Consider the following 20370-nt stretch of genomic DNA (forward strand, 5'->3'; position numbering starts at 1 on the left):
TGAATCCCACCTTTCTTCCTCCTTCTCTTAACAGGATTACGGGTGTGTCTTTCCAATGTGTTGTGACCTGTGTGAAAGTCGGGTTTTGTCCCTCCGGGCACCCTCAGTAGGGCTGTTGCTGGTTCCAGTCCAGTGGGAATCTGGGCTGTCCCTGTGTGGATCCCTGTGAACCCTGTGTCTGAAGTGTCTGACCCACTTGATTGTGTTGTGACTGAACATTAGGTCCCTGTGTGTTTGGTCCCTGAGCAGCTTTCTTTGGTGCGCGGCACTGTCTAGCCCAATGTCCACTCTCCCCACAATTGTAGCAGCAATCATTAGGTATGTATGAGCCCTGCTCTCTGTTGTAGCGCTGCCCTGCACTGTGGGATCTGCTGCTGTTCCTTCCTCTACTGCTGTATGCGTGTGTAGGGAGGGTTACTCTCTTGACGTCAAAGCAGCCTGCAGACTCCTTCTCATAAAGATGTTTCTCAAATTCAGCAATGGAATCTGAGGTCCAGGTTTATACATTTTGTTTTACTATCAGGATTAGTTTATCTGACAGATTATTCACAAATGTGGAAATGATTAGGTTATCGTTGTCCTTTACAGCTAATCCTGCCTCGGTTTTCCAACAATCCATAAATCGCTTCAGTCTCGGCAGTCTTCTGTCTGGATGCAGCCGCTGCGGGCAATGAGGATTTCTGTTTAAACATCCGGTTCATTTCCTCTTTTATTTCCTTCCGTATCTCTTTCCGTCCTTCTTCTGTGTTACATACATAATTTGGGGCATCTATGTCTCCCTCTATTTCTGGATGTTACATTTTCCCAATTCCATGCTGTATATTTGCCTACTATGCCATCTATAATAAGCCTTAAATCCTCCTGTGTAGAATTCCTTCCGTCACAAGCCATTTTCAGATATGCAGCTGTCCCTAATGGGGTCACAGAGGACTTTGGACAATGTTTGATGATTTTGTTGAGGAGATCTAGATCTATGGGCTTTTTTATAAGATGCTGTCCTGCTGTTAGAAAAGGGGCAAACATTTTAACTTCTTCCCTTACTTCTTGCTTATCGGACATACTGCGGGTCAGGACCCCCCCCCCCCCCCCCTAGTAACTCCTTGAGCACCAGCGTCCTTATCTCTTCCTGCAGCTCCTTCCTTCCTGCTAAAGGTTGTGGCTGGGAGCTCTCCTAGCTACGACTGCTGTGACTGCATCTTCTTCATCTGGAGTCAACACTGGGTACTGGGGCACTACTGGAGGGGGTCTGTTATACGGTGAAGGGGTGGTGGTGGAAATTTCTGATCTCTCCCTTTCAAACTTATTTCCCGTTCTCTCTCATGAAGGGACCTATCATCTTTGGGACAGCTGTGGTTCTTATTCCTTTTCTTATTACCTGCATCATACCAATGGGGGGCTATTTCTAGCCACATATAATCCATGTCCCAGGAAGGGTCCGCATCGAAATGCGTCCAGGCTGCCTTATCACCCAGACATAGTCCTTTGACCATATCCATATGATACACACTATTGTCACTGTCTCTAGGGAATGGATCTGCAGCATCCATTACCTCAGTCCAGCCTGCTAAATCGTCTACCCATGGATTGATCAGGTAATAGTTTGTTGGACTAACACGGGCTACATAACATTTGTAAGTTTCCCCTGGCTCTGGTTTAGGGTACTTAGTTTTAGAGCCTTTTGCTCCCATGTTAGTATGTTTGGTTTTGGAGTGTGATCATACAATCACTGTCAGGACTGGCTGTACTGAACCGCAAAGGCTCCGACAATTCCTGTCAACTGATCAGCGGACTCCTGCCTTAATGTTTGCTCACTCTCCCAAAACCCCTATTGACTAGTGCTGTTTTGAGCCGCCACTTGCGTTCACCGGTCTCTGGGTCAACAGATTGTCTCCTAGCCAGAGGGGTGGGGCGTCTTGCAGCTCTCCACAACGCATGCAATTTTACACAGTCAATGATGTTAGTACCAAAAAATCACAGTGAGATTTGACCGTACACTTACCACCCGGTCAACGTCTCACACAAATGATCTTATCACTTCTAAAATTTCTTATTATTACAAACTACATATATATAAGAGTTAAATCAAGCTTGTAACCTTCTGTTCCCCAAACAGCTTCTTTTAGTTTTAAGTGCACTTATCTCTGACTAAGGGGATATGGGGCTCCCGGAGCACCTCTCGTAATCACCTATGACTCCCTGAGCCTTTGTCTATTGTGTTAGGTTCGACCCCAAAGGCCAAGACGTCTTCTGTCGGCGGATGCCCAATTAGTGCGTTGAAGGCTTGTAAGGGGCTGCAGTCACCCTACGTTCCTTCCACACCACCTGCCACTCAAATCAAGACACAGACACATCAATTGTCACCAGGTCGAGTGCAGTCTCTAAGAACTGTCTCTTTACTTAAAATAAACTTTCTTGTACACGTATATGGGGCATGCGCAGTAAACTTTAAATTGTATCAAAGACAGCAAACAGTAAATCTGCGTAGTCAGCAAATAATTAGATACAAGGGTACATTTGCTTAAGCTGAGGTATAATGAACCATTGTTTCGAGGACACATCTGTGGTAGAAAGAGATAAGATGTTCCTTCCTTGTATCCCGTTAGCCTTGACTATAAGATGCTAATTGTCTCTAGTCTATTCACAGGAGTTATGTAGAAAAAAAACAAGAATTATAGAATGCCGTCACTTAGACTTAAAAAAAATTGATTCTCTAGAAGACAAAATGGAGTCTCTTCTACCCAATTCTATCAATTGTGTCCCTGACACAGCAACCTCCCGAAGTTTCTAAGTAAATGGTTCTACTTACTTGGATCGAAACGCTGTCAGTGCCCTCGGATCAGACAGAGGATAAAACAGATATCTCTCATACGGATCCGGGGAGGACTTTCTCAACCCCGGACTGAGCCCCCAGATTGTAAGGAGATCTGATCTTATCTAGGTACCCCTGGTACAGACCTTCGGTGGTAGTTTGATTTAAGTCTTTATCTGGATCCAGGAGAATGAATCTACCAGAAATAACACGTAACAACCGTTTGTCCGGTCAAATTCATTCTAGTTTATTCATCAGTCTGTAAGCACATAATATAGGGGGGGGGGGGCTGCACCCCTCCTGCCGTCACTCAAATATTTGGTATAATCTCTAGTCTATAATATTAGATATATGGAGGTTTCTGGAAGAATTCATGGGAGAGACAGATGATCGACAAAGCCATAACACATGTAAGAATAGGAAGTCCTAATATGGTTAATTAACCTTCGCGGCTACATTCCAAGCAAAGAGATAACATTAAATGCTGACAGGATAAAGACACTGTGTGATGGATACATACAATACAGTAACCCCTTCAGGTCTGGTGATGATTAGAGAGGTGACACTGCTGGGACATTATACAGTAATGGAGGGGTCTGGTGATGACTGGAGAGGTGACACTGCTGGGACATTATACAGTAATGGAGGGATCTGGTGATTGGAGAGGTGACACTGCTGGGACATTATACAGTAATGGAGGGGTCTGGTGATGATTAGATAGGTGACACTGCTGGGACATTATACAGTAATGGAGGGGTCTGGTGATGACTGGAGAGGTGACACTGCTGGGACATTATACAGTAATGGAGGGATCTGGTGATGATTAGATAGGTGACACTGCTGGGACATTATACAGTAATGGAGGGGTCTGGTGATGACTGGAGAGGTGACACTGCTGGGACATTATACAGTAATGGAGGGGTCTGGTGATGATTAGAGAGGTGATACTGCTGGGACATTATACAGTAATGGAGGGGTCTGGTGATGACTGGAGAGGTGACACTGCTGGGACATTATACAGTAATGGAGGGGTCTGGTGATGATTAGAGAGGTGACACTGCTGGGACATTATATAGTAATGGAGGGGTCTGGTGATGATTAGAGAGGTGACACTGCTGGGACATTATACATAAATGGAGGGGTCTGGTGATGACAGGAGAGGTGACACTGCTGGGACATTATACAGTAATGGAGGGGTCTGGTGATTAGAGAGGTGACACTGCTGGGACATTATACAGTAATGGAGGGGTCTGGTGATGACTTGAGAGGTGACACTGCTGGGACATTGTACAGTAATGGAGGGGTCTGGTGATGACTGGAGAGGTGACACTGCTGGGACATTGTACAGTAATGGAGGGGTCTGGTGATGACTGGAGAGGTGACACTGCTGGGACATTGTACAGTAATGGAGGGGTCTGGTGATGACTAGAGAGGTGACACTGCTGGGACATTATACAGTAATGGAGGGGTCTGGTGATGACTGGAGAGGTGACACTGCTGGGACACTATACAGTAATGGAGGGGTCTGGTGATGACTGGAGAGGTGACACTGCTGGGACATTATACAGTAATGGAGGGGTCTGGTGATGATTAGAGAGGCGACACTGCTGGGACATTATACAGTAATGGAGGGGTCTGGTGATGATTAGAGAGGTGACACTGCTGGGACATTGTACAGTAATGGAGGGGTCTGGTGATGACAGGAGAGGTGACACTGCTGGAACATTATACAGTAATGGAGGGGTCTGGTGATGACTGGAGAGGTGACACTGCTGGGACATTATACAGTAATGGAGGGATCTGGTGATTAGAGAGGTGACACTGCTGGGACATTATACAGTAATGGAGGGGTCTGGTGATGATTAGATAGGTGACACTGCTGGGACATTATACAGTAATGGAGGGGTCTGGTGATGACTGGAGAGGTGACACTGCTGGGACATTATACAGTAATGGAGGGATCTGGTGATGATTAGATAGGTGACACTGCTGGGACATTATACAGTAATGGAGGGGTCTGGTGATGACTGGAGAGGTGACACTGCTGGGACATTATACGGTAATGGAGGGGTCTGGTGATGATTAGAGAGGTGACACTGCTGGGACATTATACAGTAATGGAGGGGTCTGGTGATGATTAGAGAGGTGACACTGCTGGGACATTACACAGTAATGGAGGGGTCTGGTGATGATTAGAGAGGTGACACTGCTGGAACATTATACAGTAATGGAGGAGTCTGTTGATTAGAGAGGTGACTCTGCTGGGACATTATACAGTAATGGAGGGGTCTGGTGATGATTAGAGAGGTGACACTGCTGGAACATTATACAGTAATGGAGGGGTCTGGTGATGACGGTATCATTGTGTGTCAGGTTCCTATAAGGTGTCAGGATGTGGCGGTCTATTTCTCCATGGAGGAGTGGGAGTATGTAGAAGGACACAAGGATCTGTACCAGGACATGATGGAGAATGACCCCCCGGAGATGGATGAGGACAGAGAACAGACGGCTGCAGAGATATTTGTCCTCACATTGGAAATAATCTACTTGATATCTGGAAAGGTGAGAGGTCACATGACATCAATTATTTCTCCATTAATAAAACAAGTAAATGACTGAGAAGGTGAAGAATCCTTAGAATATATGTAGTGATCAGTGTCTCTGCATATACAGGATTATACGATAATGAATAAGTCAACTGGAGAGAGTGTGACCCCCCATGAGTCAGGAGGACGGAGCAGGGCCCGGGGCCCCATCATGGAGCCTCCACCTCACTCACCGATACATGAGAAGAAGATCCTAGAACTCACCCACAGGATCACTGAGCTGCTGACTAGAGAGGTGACCCTGCTGGGACATTATACAGTAATGGAGGGGTCTGGTGATGACTGGAGAGGTGACACTGCTGGGACATTATACAGTAATGGAGGGGTCTGGTGATGACTGGAGAGGTGACACTGCTGAGACATTATATAGTAATGGAGGGGTCTGGTGGTGATTAGAGAGGTGACCCTGCTGGGACACTACACAGTAATGGAGGGGTCTGGTGATGACTGGAGAGGTGACACTGCTGGGACATTATACAGTAATGGAGGGGTCTGGTGATTAGAGAGGTGACACTGCTGGGACATTATACAGTAATGGAGGGGTCTGGTGATGATTAGAGAGGTGGCACTGCTGGACATTATACAGTAATGGAGGGGTCTGGTGCTGACTGGAGAGGTGACACTGCTGGGACATTATACAGTAATGGAGGGGTCTGGTGATGACTGGATAGGTGACACTGCTGGGACATTATACAGTAATGGAGAGGTCTGGTGATGACTGGAGAGGTGACACTGCTGGGACATTATACAGTAATGGAGGGGTCTGGGGTTGATTGGAGAGGTGACACTGCTGGGACATTATACAGTAATGGAGGGGTCTGGTGATGATTAGAGAGGTGACACTGCTGGGACATTATACAGTAATGGAGGGGTCTGGTGATGACTGGAGAGGTGACACTGCTGGGACATTATACAGTAATGGAGGGGTCTGGTGATGATTAGAGAGGTGACACTGCTGGGACATTATACAGTAATGGAGGGGTCTGGTGATGACTGGAGAGGTGACCCTGCTGGGACATTATATAGTAATGGAGGGGTCTGGTGATGACTGGAGAGGTGACACTGCTGGGACATTATACAGTAATGGAGGGGTCTGGTGATGACTGGAGAGGTGACACTGCTGGGACATTATACAGTAATGGAGGGGTCTGGTGATGATTAGAGAGGTGACACTGCTGGGACATTATACAGTAATGGAGGGGTCTGGTGATGATTAGAGAGGTGACACTGCTGGGACATTATACAGTAATGGAGGGGTCTGGTGATGACTGGAGAGGTGACACTGCTGGGACATTATACAGTAATGGAGGGGTCTGGTGATGATTAGAGAGGTGACACTGCTGGGACATTATACAGTAATGGAGTGGTCTGGTGATGACGATATCATTGTGTGTCAGGTTCCTATAAGGTGTCAGGATGTGGCGGTCTATTTCTCCATGGAGGAGTGGGAGTATGTAGAAGGACACAAGGATCTGTACCAGGACATAGTCATGATGGAGGATCACCGGCCCCTCACATCACAAGGTAAGAGGAGACATATATAAAGACCTATTGTACTTAACGTGTAAGGACCCAGGGCGTACCTGTACGCCTGTGAGAATTCTGGTCCCCGTCTTACGCTGGACGGGGATCGGACCGGGATGCCTGCTGAAATCATTCAGCAGGCACCCCGTGCAAACCCCAAACAATAACTCCTAGTATTGCCGGACAGCCATTGACTGTGCAGGCATGCTGTGAATTTTGCAACAGCTGGAGGCACCCTGTTTGGGAAACACTGCCGTAGGGAATTTTTGGTATCGGAGGCAAGTGTAATTCTTGCATCCGGGTCCGTCCCTAGGCAGCCCTGTCGTATTTCAAGGCAACAGTTTAGGGCCACTTATGGGGTATTTCCGTACTCGGGAGAAATTGTGTTACAAATTTTGGGGGGATTTTTCTCCTTTCACCCCTTATGAATAGGTAAAGTTGGGGTCTACACCAGCATGTTACTGTAAATTACATTCTGGTGTTGCCCCAAAAATAACATGCTGGTGTTGCCCCATACTTTTCATTTTCACCAGAGGTAAAAGGAAAAAAAGACCCCCAAAATTTGTAGTGCAATTTCTCCTGAGTACGGAAATACCCCATATGTGGACGTAAAATGCTCTGCGGGTGCACAACAAGGCTCAGGAGTGAGAGCGCTATGTACATTTGAGGTGATTTGCACAGGGGTGGCTGATCGTTACAGCGGTTCTGACAAACGCAAAAAAAAAAAACACCCACGTGTGACCCCATTTTGGAAACTACACCCATGTAATGTAATATGGGGTGCAGTGAGCATTTACACCCCACAGGTGTCTGACACATTTTTGGAACAGTGGTCCATGAAAATGAAAAATTGTATTTTTCATTTGCACAGCCCACTGTTCCATACAGGGCTGTGGAGTCAGTCAGATGAAATTTTGGGTACCTGGAGTCTGAGTCGGCAAACAATGCACCGACTCAGACTCCTACTAAATTTAGATTGGAATAAAAAAATAAATACATTTTTAAAAAAAAGGCAAGTTTAAATGTCCCAATTCACTAAAAGTTATAATTAATGAATTCTCTACTATAAGAATAAAGACCAATACATGCAGAGCCTCACGTAACCGCAAAACAAACACGTTAAGTGACCGTGAAGAAGCTTTTCATGTGCTTCACTATATGGCACGCAACGCACAATTAGGAGCGGGGTGCTGCTGCAAGGTACGGGGGGCGCTGCTGCAAGGTGCGGGGGGATGGGGGGCGCTGCTGCAAGGTACCGGGGGCACTGCTGCAAGGTACGGGGGGGGGGGGGGATGGGGGGCACTGCTGCAAGGTACGGGGGGCGCGAGGGGGTGTTTGGGTGTTACTCACCGAGCGTCAGGAAGAGGCTCCCCCGCACCCGTCCCTACCGCATCGGCTCCTGGCTCACTCCTTCCCCCATGAAACTCCTGTGCGGGTGCCTCCAGTTGTTTTACCACCACAACTCCCAGCATGCCCTGACAGCCAATAGATGTCAGGGCATGCTGGGAGTTGTAGTGGTGAAACAGCTGGAGGCACCCTGTTAGGAGAACTAAGGGCGGAAGTGCCGGCCCCAGCAGGCATCAGTGACGTGGTGCCTGCTGGGGAAGTCTGCCTGGTAGTGAGCACACTACCAGGCAGACTAAATGCCATTTTAAAAATAGTAAAAAATAAATAAAGGCAGGGAGGGTGTTAGGAATAGAAGGGCAATAGGCAGGGACAGAAAAAAAAACATGATGGTGGGAGCTACCCTTTAAGGATTTTACAAAAGGAAATTCAAGATTCCAATGCACAAACAGTTAGAGAAAACAAACCGGACATTCCCGGAAGAACAGTCTGGCTCAACATGCAGTACACAGTCACACATTAAAGCTAAATATAGGTATTACTCAGTACAGTCATGTAGCAACCGAAGTCTACAGCATAGAAACAGAAAGGAAAGAACATAACAAAGAAACAAAAGACGCAAGTCAATCCAGGGAACGAAGAAGGAACTCTACAAAAGAGCACAAGGTCCCAGCACCGGATACAAAAGACTAACACAAAAACAACAGGAAACAAAGGGAGGGGAGGAAAGAGGGGAAAAAAACACAAGGAAAAGAGAAGGGGGGGAGAGAAGAGTGAATAGCTCAGGGAGGTTATTGATCAGTAAAGCGGTCCCAAGGATCCCAAATAGTGAGGAACAGAGGTATAGTATTATTCAAAGATGCAGTCAGAAACTCAAGGGATCGGATCTCACGGACCGGGACCAAAAGCTCATTCTCTGTCGGAGGGAGTGTTCGCTTCCAGTATTTAGCTATCAGTGTCTTAGCCGCTAGAACAACATGCATGAAAAGTTTAAATGTTTTTTTTGGACAGGACCCTTGGGGACAAGTGTAAAAGATAAACCAGGGGATCAAGAGGAACAGCAACAGTCTGTTAAGGAGCTCAGGGGTATGGTACCATCCCATGAGCATTTTAAATTGGGTCTCCTTATATGCCGTAGAAATCGAAACCTTAGAAGCCCATTCCCAAATCACCCACTACTGTGGAATAGTGATAATAGTATCAAAGACCTCCTCCCAGCGGCCCATATAATGGTGAGCAGGGTCATCGCCACCCACAGGGGAATTAAGGATAGAATAAATAGCCAAAAGGAGGCCCTTAGCCTGCGGCCCCTGACGGCACAGTTGCTCAAAGCCCGTAGACCGAGAAACAACCGTGGAACCCAAGGTAGATTGCATAAGGGAGGAGTGCATGGGAGTGGAAATGCACAACATCAGCCCAACAAAAGAGCCCGTGAGCCCCATTCCCGCACCATACCAGAGGTCAAGCCAGAGGGGAAGTCAGGGTGATATAAAAAGGACCATAGAGGGGAAGAAGAGGACAGTAGTTTATACTTAACTGAGCAATAACCCCAAACATATTGGGAAAAGGACATCGGACCCAGGAGAGGACCCAAAGAGGGGGTAAGATAGTGGGAGAGTCCAGAGGAGAGAGGGTGAACAGGGGCCAGCCACAGCTTCTCAAGTTCCATCCATTGACTGAACGCGTGGTACGATGACCAGGCAGCCATGTGGCAAAAATGGGCCACCCAATAATACTTCACCACGTCCGGTACCGCCAAACCCCCATGGGACTGACCCTCCATCATAACGGACATTGGCAAGCGATGTCTCTTAGCGTCCCAAATAAAATGAAAGATGGCTGACTGAACGAAGCGGAGAGCAGAGAGAGGGACCCTTATCGGGAGTGTCTCAAAAAAATACAACAAGTTAGACAAGATCTCATCTTAACCGCTGCTATGCGACCAAAAAACAAAATATATTGGGGACACCATTTCTCCATAAGGCCTAGAAGTTCCCGGAATAAGTTAGCAGAGTAGAGAGTAGAGTAGAGAGAGGCGTAAGAGGGGGTCAAGAGAACCCCAAGATACTTAAGAGCAGAAGGAGACCATTTAAAGGAGAAGTTAGCCCTAAGGAGAGAAGATGGGGAAAGAGGAAGATTCAGTGGCATAGCCTCAGACTTAGTCAGACTTAGACAGGTTGACCCTATAGCCCGAAACCATCCCATAGGAAGTCAGAAGCTGGTATAAAGCAGGAAGAGACAGTGAGAGAGTCAGGAGGACATCGTCAGCAAACAAACAGATCTCAAAGTCCCTATCATGTAACCTGATCCCCGAGACATCTGGTACCCCCCCCCCCCCCCCCCCCCCCCAAATCAAAGCAGCCGAGCAGCTGAGCCTATCAAAGGCCTTTTCAGCATCAAGACTAAGGACCAAGGCCTGTTCTGAGCGCCGATTAAGTCCACAACCCGTCTGGTGTTATCCCCACCTTGGCGGCAGGGGATTAAGTCAACCTGATCCTTATGAATAAGGTAGGAAAGGAAGCCACAAAGGCGTGCAGCCAAGATCGTGGTAAATAACTTTACCCCCCCCCAAAAAAAAGGAGTTAAACAGAGAAACAAGCCGGGGAGACAAAAGGTCAGCAAAGGTCTTGTAGTAGAGATAAGTAAAGCCGTCCGGACTGGAAGAGCGCTCATTAGGAAGGAATTTGAGAATCTCCGCTACCTCCTCAGGTGTGATTGGAGCGTTCAATGCCGACCGATCAGCAGCCGATAAGGACGGCAAGTCACAGCGCGACAAAAAGGAGTGCAAAGCTGCATCACACTCCCCCCGGGTCGGACGACAACTGCGAAGGGAGAGAGTACAGTTTAGAATAGTAATCCAGAAAGAGACGGGAAATAGCATCAGGCCGATAAGGACGGCAAGTCACAGCGCGACAAAAAGGAGTGCAAAGCTGCATCACACTCCCCCCGGGTCGGACGACAACTGCGAAGGGAGAGAGTACAGTTTAGAATAGTAATCCAGAAAGAGACGGGAAATAGCATCAGGGTGATATTGGAGAGTACCCGTAGAATCCTTCAGGGCCGAGGGGGACTGAGCAGAGGCACAATCCCTCTGGCGCCCAGCAAGCATAGTATGGGCCTTGTTGCCCTTCTCATAGAACCTCTGTTTAGCATAAAGAAGAAGGCGTTCGACCTTCCAAAGAGCTAAATCAACCAATTGAGACCGAGCCGCTATCATCCGCCTCAGCACCGAAAGGGAAGGGGAGACTAGAAGAGAGGTCTCCAGTCTAGAGATCTCAGCACGGAGCTCCCGGGAACGGGACAAGGCATCTTTCTTGAGGTGAGAACCAAGGGCAATACAGTGGCCACGGACAACAGATTTATGCGCCTCCCATAGGATGGCTTGCGAAGCGACAGAACCATCGTTAGTAGTAAAATAATCAGAAATGCATGCCTGAATAAAGTCCCGGGAGGGCAGAGATTTGAGGACAGAGTCATTAAGACACCAATGACAACGGCGAGGTGAGGTAGACAGAGGAGAAAAAGAGAGCAAAACCGGACTTTGATCTGACCACGAAATCGGTTCCAGGGAAGCACCAGCAAACATATGCACCATGGGTAGGTTACCGAAAAAGTAGTCTATACATGTGTGCATCCGGTGCGGGTGAGAGTAAAAAGAAAAAGACCGATCCGTTGGATGGTTAATACGTCAAAGGTCGTATAGAGAGGAGGAGCGAATTAGTCGACGAAAAAGCGATGCTAAGCGTAGCTGTGGCGGGAAGGGGGGGGAGAACCTGTGAGAGAGGAGCGATCCATAGAGGGCGAAAAAATTAAAGTCCCCACCCAGAAGCCTTGCAGACTATGGATACCTGTGAAGCTTAGCTAGAACCCTCCGTAGGAAAGGAATTTGGGAGGAATTCGGGGAGTAGGAGAGGCTTACCCCCCAAGAAACCATCCACTATGAGAAACCTGCCTCCGGGATCTATAAAAGAGGAAGCCACCTGCAAGGGGCAGGATCTGGAGATTAAGATAGCAACCCCAGCAACCTTCCTATCCGTGGTGGTGGAGAAAACCTGGGGATAAAAATGATGAAGGAATTGGAAGGATCCAGTATGGTCAAAGTGCATCTCCTGGATCAAAGCAACATCAGCCTTCAGCGCAATCAACTCCCGCTGTAGCAGGCGCCTCTTAGGGGGGGAGTTGAGACCCTTAACATTCAAGGTGACACACTGGACCATAGTGGATACCGAAAAAGGGAGAAGGCGTTTAAACTAGAGCACTCACCAGATCCTAGGAAGGGGGAGGAAACAAACCAGAAGGGAGAGGGGCCACAACCAGTCCCGGTGCTGAGAGATCCAGTCCCAATGAGCTGAGGAAAAAGACAGGGAGGAAGAAGAGAAACAAGGGTGGGAGGGAGGACCAGATGACGGGGGACTGGACAAGACAAGACGACACAGACAAAAAGAGACAAAGAGAAACCTAAAAAGAACATACCACAAAAGAAACCACTGACCTAGGGTCAGAGAGGAGACCCAACATAACCACTAGAACCACAGAATCACACATAGTGAAAACAAAATAGCAGAAGGCATGGCCTCGGTGGGGGAGTGAGAGACAACTAGGTAGAAAAGAACAACTCAACAGGTTCAACTCTGCCCCTCCCAGGCCATGTCAAATAATTATACTGAAACGTGACATTATAAAATGCAAAGTACATCTCTGAAAAAGGCAATAGTAAAATAAAAGTTAAAGTAGCTATCATTAACTAAACTTTCCCTAATCCCCCTCCCCATCTGTCCCTGACACTAACTTCCTCTATCCCTGTATTTATTTTTATGTAAAACCCCATTTAATTACCTTTCTAATAGCATCTTCGGTAGCTCAGTGTTGAGCTGTTTGCGAGGGCAGGAAGTGGGCGTGGCCCGGCAGGCGCGGCGTCATCTGAAGCCTGGCCGGCCAGCTTCCGCCTGTCTTCCTGCACTGAGAAGAGGGAGATGCAGGGGGCGGGGATACGCACGCCGCACAAGCACTGTGCTCGCTCTCTGCCTGTTTCATATACAAGCAGAGAGCGAGCTGAGGACGCGCATTTCGGACCACGCTGCCCGGCCAGCAGTGGTCCGAGCGTGCCCGACGTGAGGGGGGGGAAAATGATTCCTGGACCATGTAAGGTGACACCTAGTCGCCAGAATTTCAAGTGTAAAAGTGTGGAAGAGATTTTTTTTATTTTTTTTAATGACCTATATTAGAATTTTATTTAGGCATAATCTATTGAATAAAAAAAAAATGTATGTTTAATGAGAGTACCCACTTAAACTAGAGATGAGTCCTAAAAACAAGTCCATCCACAGGGAAACAACATAGTGCAAGCCCGCAGGCTAGCGGGACATAACAGTCTCAGGCAGAGACATAACAGTCTCAGGTAAGGCATCAATAAGGAGCCCCATCAAGGCGGCAGAGGGGGTAGGGCCGGCCAGAAGGAATAGGGGGTCGCCTTGAGCCGACCGCTGATTGCGGACCAGCTGCCATACTGGAAGGAGGGGAGGGGAAGGGAAACAGGCCCCAATCCACCATCTGAGGCACAGGAACATCCAGGGTTGAGCAGAAGGCAGAATGGTCCGAGTAGGATCGCAAGATAGCATCCCACATCCCTTGGTGCACCAGTAGAAAACTTTGGACCGAGGGCTCGGCGGGCATGATCCAACTTAATTTTATGCATAGGGGGCTCCCCCAGGATGGTATTGAAGATATCCTCCAGTGTCACCTCGAGGTCCTCGTCGCCTCCGGAAGACCACGCACCCTCATGTTGTTACGTCTCCCCTGGTTGTCCAAGTCTTCAACATGGTCATGAAGGTCAGTGATGAAAGTAGACTGGGCGACCAGGGTGGACTGGAGCTGGGCTACATAGGATCTGGTAGAGTCATGGGCCTCCTCAAGCCCCTCGACCCTGTCAGAGACCAACTGGAGGTCCTGCCGGAGGGAGGATATCTTAGCACTACAAGCGTCCTTCACCTCAGCAATCAGCAAGCAAAAATCTTCCTTGGTAGGGATTTGAGAAAGAAATTGACTCCATTCAGGGAGAACTGGGGAGGGAGCAGGAGCCCCCGAGCAGTCCAGACCAACATCAGAAAGGATGTCCCATGACTTTAGGGCCCCAGGGGACAATGGAGCAGCGCAGGCACCAGGTGAAGAAGCAGGGCCCCTCTGGGAGGAGGAAGGGGGGTCCCCTGCGGAGAGCCTACTGGAGGCCTGCATCCTCTGTGGTTTAGGGGAGGGTGCAGGGTAGGGCTGGTGCTGTTGCTGAGAGCTTGGAAGGGTGGAGGCCACAGAGACCTGGTTTGAGGGACCTGAATGTTAGAACCCCCTATAAATCCCCCATTATAAACGCTGCACCCCTCAACGTAATCAAAATGACATTTGGGAGTTTTTTAGTTTTTTTTTAACCCTTTAGGTGTTTCTTTGAAATTAAAATTAAGTGAAGGTGGAATTAAAAAATGTAAATTTTTGTGGCCGATATGTCATTTATTCCCCTAATTCTGACGTATTTAGAAATATCCCATATGTGGCCCTAGAGCTCCAGGACACCGGCCTCCGACATGACAGAGCACCAGTTCAGTTTTGAAGTGGATTTTTAAGGGCCTTCATATTAGAAATACTCCATTATAAAAACTACACCCCTCAAAGTATTCAAAATGACATTCAGAAAGTTTGTAACCCTTTAGTTGTTTCACAGGAATAGCAACAAAGTGAAGGAGATAATTCAAAATCTTCATTTTTTTACACTCGCATATTCTTGTAGACCGAGTTTTTGAATTTTTACAAGGGGTAAAAGGAGAGAAATCCCCCCAAAACTTGTAACCCAATTTCTCTCAAGTAAGGGAATACCTTATATGTGGATGTAAAGTGTTTGGCGGGCGCAGTAGAGGGCTCAGGAGAGAAGGAGCGACAATGGGATTTTGGAGAGTGAGTTTTTCTGAAATGGTTTTTGGGGGGCATGTCGCATTTAGGAAGCCCCTATGGTGCCAGAACAGCAAAAAAAATTCCCCACGTGGCATACTATTTTGGAAACTACACCCCTCATGGAACGTAACAAGTGGTACAGTGAGCCTTAACACCCCACAGGTGTTTGACGACTTTTCGTTAAAGTTGGATGTGTAAATGAAATTTTAGTTTTTTTTCCCTAAAATGTAAAATGTTTACAAGGGGTAATAGGAGAAAATGCCCCTCAAAATTTGTAACCCAATCTCTTCCGAGTAGGGAAATACCCCATGTATGGACGTCAGGTGCTCTGCGGGCGAACTACAATGCTCAGAAGAGAAGTCGTCACATTTGGCTTTTGGAAAGCAAATTTTGCTTAAATGGTTTTTGGGGGGCATGTCTAATTTAGGAAGCCCCTATGGTGCCAGAACAGCAAAAAGAAAACCCACATTGCATACTATTTTTTAAACTACACTCCTCAAGGAACGTAACAAGGGGTACAGTGAGCCTTAACACCCCACAGGTGTTTGACAACTTTTCGTTAAAGTCAGATGTGTAAATGAGAAAAAACATGTTTTTTTTCAATAAAATGCCGTTTTTCCCCCCCAAATTTACAATTTTTACAAGAGGTAATAAGAGAAAAAGCCCCCCAAAATTTGTAACCCCATTTCTTCTGAGTATGGAAATACCCCATATGTGTATGTAAAGTGCTCTGCGGGCGCACAACAATGCTCAGAAGAGGAGGAGCGCCATTGAGCTTTTGGAGAGAGAATTTGTTTGGAATGGAGGTCGGGGGCCATGTGCGTTTACAAAGCCCCCCGTGCTACCAGAACAATGGACCCCCCCGCGTGACCCTATTTCGGAAACGACACCCCTCACAGAATGTAATAAGGTCACGTGGAGGGGTCCACTGTTGTGGCTCAGTGGGGGCTTTGCAAATGCACATGGCCTTCAATTCCAGACAGATTCTCTCTCCAAAAGCCCAATGGCGCTCCTTCCCTTCTGAGCCCTGTAGTGCGCCCGCAGAGCACTTTACATCCACATATGCAGTATTTCCATACTCAGTAGAGATGGGGTTATAAATTTTGGGGGGCTTTTTTCCTATTACCCTTGTGAAAATGAAAAATTTGGGATAAAACCACCATTTTAGTGAAAAATTTATTTTTTCATTTTCACGTCCAACTTTAACGAAAATTCAGAGCATTTTACGTCCACATATGGGGTATTTCCGTACTCAGGAGAAATTGCGTTACAAATTTAGAGGTCTTTTTTTTTTCCTTTTACCTCTTGTGAAAATGAAAAGTATGGGGCAACACCAGCATGTTAGTGTAAAATTTTTTTTTTTTTTTTACAATAACGTGCTGGAGCACACCCCAACTTTACCTTTTCATAAGGGGTGAAAGGAGAAAAAGCCCCCAAAATTTGTTAGGCAATTTCTCCCGAGTACAGAAATACCCCATATGTGGCCCTAAACTGTTTCCTTGGGGGCTCCGAAATGAGAGCGCCATGCACATTTGAGGCCTAAATTAGGGATTTGCATAGGGACAGACCCGAATACAAGAATTATACATGCCTCCAATACCGAAAATACCCTACGGCAGTGTTTCCCAAACAGGGTTCCTTCAGCTGTTGCAAAACAGTCATTGGCTGTCCGGCAATACTGGGAGTTGTTTTTCAACAGCTGGAGGCTCTGTTTTGGAAACAGTGTCGTAGGAGACAATTTTTATTTGGGGGGGGCGACTGTGTAGGGGTATATGTAGCGGTTTAACCTTTATTTTGTGTAGTGTAGTGTTTTTAGGGTACAGTCACACGGGCGGGTTTACAGCGAGTTTCCCCGTTGGGAGTTTGAGCTGTGGCGGAAAATTTGCTGCATCTCAAACTTGCAGCGAGAAACTCACTGTAAACCCGACCGTGTGAAACAGGGTACATGGGGGAGGGGACCCTGTATGTATCAGCATGTACGGTTCATCACTGCATACTGGGAGTTGTTGTTTGCAACAGCTGGCGGCACACTGGTTGCGAAACACTGAGTTTGTTACTTAACCTCTTAAGGACGCAGGGCGTATGGATACGCCCTGCATCCCGAGTCCTTAAGGACGCAGGGCGTATCCATACGCCCGTGGGAATTCCGGTCCCCACCGCTAGCCGGTTGGGGACCGGAGCCGGATGCCTGCTGAAATCGTTCAGCAGGCATCCCGGCATATCGCCCAGGGGGGTCATTATGCCCCCCCATGTCGGCGATCGCCGCAGATCGCTGGACAATTCAGTCCAGCGATCTGCGGCGATTCCGGGTCAATCGGGTCTCCAGTGACCCGGTGACCCGGAATTACTGGCTGTTCGGGGCCGTCTCTGACGGCCCCGAACAGCCAGAGCCTGCAGGAGTGAGGTGGCACTGGTGCCACCTCACGATCGCCCTGATTCGTCGGCCGGATTACCAGCCGACCAATCAGGGCGCCTGCTGCGGGTGTCACTCCCGCACCCGCTCCGCCCCTCTTCCGGAGGACGTGAGCGGGTGCGGGAAGACGACCCCGGGTGCTGGGGACCCCGATCCCCAGCGTCATTGTTGGGATCGGGGCCCCAGGAGCGACGGCGGCGGCGGCGGGACAGTCCTGTGATGAAGCAGCAGCAGGAGGTGAGTTGCAGCCTCCTGCTGTTGCTTAGCAACAGCTCCCAGCATGCTAAAAGGGCATGCTGGGAGCTGTAGTTATGCAACAGCAGGAGGCAGACCACCACAACTCCCAGCATTCCCTTATGGGCATGCTGGGACTTATGGTTTTGCAACAGCTGCAGGCACATTTTTTCTATGGAAAAGTGTACCTTCAGCTGTTGTATAACTACAACTCCCAGCTTGCACAAACAGCTAAAGTGCATGCTGGGAGTTGTAGTGGTGCATCTGCTGGTTGCATAACTACAACTCCCAGCATGCCCGTTGGCTGTCGGTGACTGCTGAGAGTTGTAGTTTTGCAACAGCTGAAGGCACAATGGTTGTGAAACTTAGAGTTTTTTTTTTACCTAACTCAGTGTTTCACGACCGGTGTGCCTCCAGCTGTTGCAAACTACAACTCCCAGCAGTCACCTTACACCATGCACCGTACATGCTGGGAGTTGTAGTTTTGCAACAGCTGGAGGCACACTGGTTTTGAAACACTGAGTAAGGTCACAAATTCCGTGATACATAACCAGTGTGCCTACAGCTGTTGCAAAACTAAAACTCTCAGCATGTACAGTCTGTCAGCGCATGCTGGGAGTTGTAGTTTTGCAACAACAGCTGGATGTCCCCCCCAATGTGAATGTACAGGGTACACTCACATGGGCGGAGGATTACAGTAAGTATCGGGCTGCAAGTTTGAGCTGCAGCAAATTTTCTGCAACAGCTCAAACTGCCAGCGAGAAACTACTGTGAACCCCCGCCCGTGTGACTACCCTAAAAACACTACACTACACTAACACAAAAAATAAAATAAAAAGTAAAAAACACTACACATACACATACCCCTACACAGCCCCCCTCCCCTCCCCAATAAAAATTAAAGCGTCTGGTACGCCACTATTTCCAAAACGGAGCCTCCAGCTGTTGCAAAACAACAACTCCCAGTATTGTCGGACAGCCGTTGACTGTCCAGGCATGCTGGGAGTTTTGCAACAGCTGGAGGCACCCTATTTGGGAATCACTGGCGTAGAATACCCCTATGTCCACCCCTATGCAATCCCTAATTCAGGCCTCAAATGCGCATGGCGCTCTCACTTTGGAGCCCTGTCGTATTTCAAGGCAACAGTTAAGGGTCACATATGGGGTATCGCCGTACTCGGGAGAAATTGGGCTTCAAATTTTGGGGGGTATTTTCTGCTTTTACCCTTTTTAAAAATGTAAAGTTTTTGGGAAAAGAAGCATTTTAGGTAAAAAATTTTATTTTTTTTACATATGCAAAAGTCGTGAAACGCCTGTGGGGTATTAAGGTTCACTTAACCCCTTGTTACATTCCCCGAGGGCTCTAGTTTCGAAAATGGTATGCCATGTGGGCTTTTTTGCGGTCCTGGCACCATAGGGGCTTCCTAAATGCGGCATGCCCCCAGAGCAAAATTTGCTTTCAAAAAGCCAAATGTGACTCCTTCTCTTCTGAGACCTGTAGTGCGCCAGCAGAGCACTTTTCACCCCCATATGGGGCGTTTTCTGAATCGGGAGAAATTGGGCTTCAAATTTTTGGGGGTATTTTCTGCTTTAACCCTTTGTATAAATGTAAATTTTTTGGGAAACCAAGCATTTTAGGTACATTTTTTTTTTTTTTTTACATATGCAAAAGTCGTGAAACACCTGTGGGGTATTAAGGTTCACTTTACCCCTTGTTACGTTCCCTGAGGGGTCTAGTTTCCAAAATGGTATGCCATGTGTTTTTTTTTTGCTGTCCTGCCACCATAGGGGCTTCCTAAATGCGGCATGCCCCCAGAGCAAAATTTCCTTCAAAAAAGCCAAATGTGACTCCTTCTCTTCTGAGACCTGTAGTGCGCCAGCAGAGCACTTTTCACCCCCATATGGGGTGTTTTCTGAATCGGGAGAAATTGGGCTTCAAATTTTGGGGGGTATTTTCTGCTATTACCCTTTTTAAAAATGTAAAACTTTAGGGAAACCAAGCATTTTAGGTAAAAAATGTTTTGTTTTTTTTTTACATATGCAAAAGTCGTGAATCACCTGTGGGGTATTAAGGTTCACATTACCCCTTGTTACGTTCCCCGAGGGGTCTAGTTTCCAAAATGGTATGCCATGTGGTTTTTTTTGCTGTTCTGGCACCATAGGGGCTTCCTAAAGGTGATATGCCCCCCAAAAACCATTTGTCGCTCCTTCCCTTCTGAGCCCTCTACTGCGCCCGCCGAACACTTTACATAGACATATGAGATATGTGCTTACTCGAGAAAAATTGGGTTTCAAATACAAGTAAAAATTTTCTCCTTTTTACCCCTTGCAAAAATTAAAAAATTGGGTCTACAAGAACATGCGAGTGTAAAAAATGAAGATTGTGAATTTTCTCCTTCATTTTGCTGCTATTCCTGTGAAACACCTAAAGGGTTAAAACACTGACTGAATGTCATTTTGAATACTTTGGGGGGTGCAGTTTTTATAATGGGGTCATTTATGGG

At 47.5% G+C, this 20370-nt stretch overlaps 2 protein-coding genes across 5 annotated transcripts in view; one reads left to right on the plus strand and one right to left on the minus strand.

Annotated features, from left to right (window-relative positions):
- The window catches only part of LOC130277649 (zinc finger protein 569-like), a 614204-nt gene that overhangs the window by 514585 nt on the left and 79249 nt on the right, over positions 1 to 20370 (minus strand). The window lies entirely within an intron of this gene.
- The window catches only part of LOC130276864 (zinc finger protein 84-like), a 66876-nt gene that overhangs the window by 41928 nt on the left and 4578 nt on the right, over positions 1 to 20370 (plus strand). For 2 of the 3 annotated variants that reach the window (XM_056526931.1, XM_056526858.1), the window contains exons 4-7: positions 5183 to 5371; positions 5483 to 5650; positions 6813 to 6939; positions 13981 to 14112. In XM_056526931.1, coding sequence (XP_056382906.1) covers positions 5183 to 5371; positions 5483 to 5650; positions 6813 to 6939; positions 13981 to 14112 — 616 coding nt within the window. The remainder of the gene's footprint in view (positions 1 to 5182; positions 5372 to 5482; positions 5651 to 6812; positions 6940 to 13980; positions 14113 to 20370) is intronic. The other variant, XM_056527016.1, reaches the window with a different exon arrangement.

The sequence above is a fragment of the Hyla sarda genome, chromosome 1, assembly GCF_029499605.1.
Source record: "Hyla sarda isolate aHylSar1 chromosome 1, aHylSar1.hap1, whole genome shotgun sequence".
NCBI classification, from domain to species: Eukaryota; Metazoa; Chordata; class Amphibia; order Anura; family Hylidae; genus Hyla; species Hyla sarda.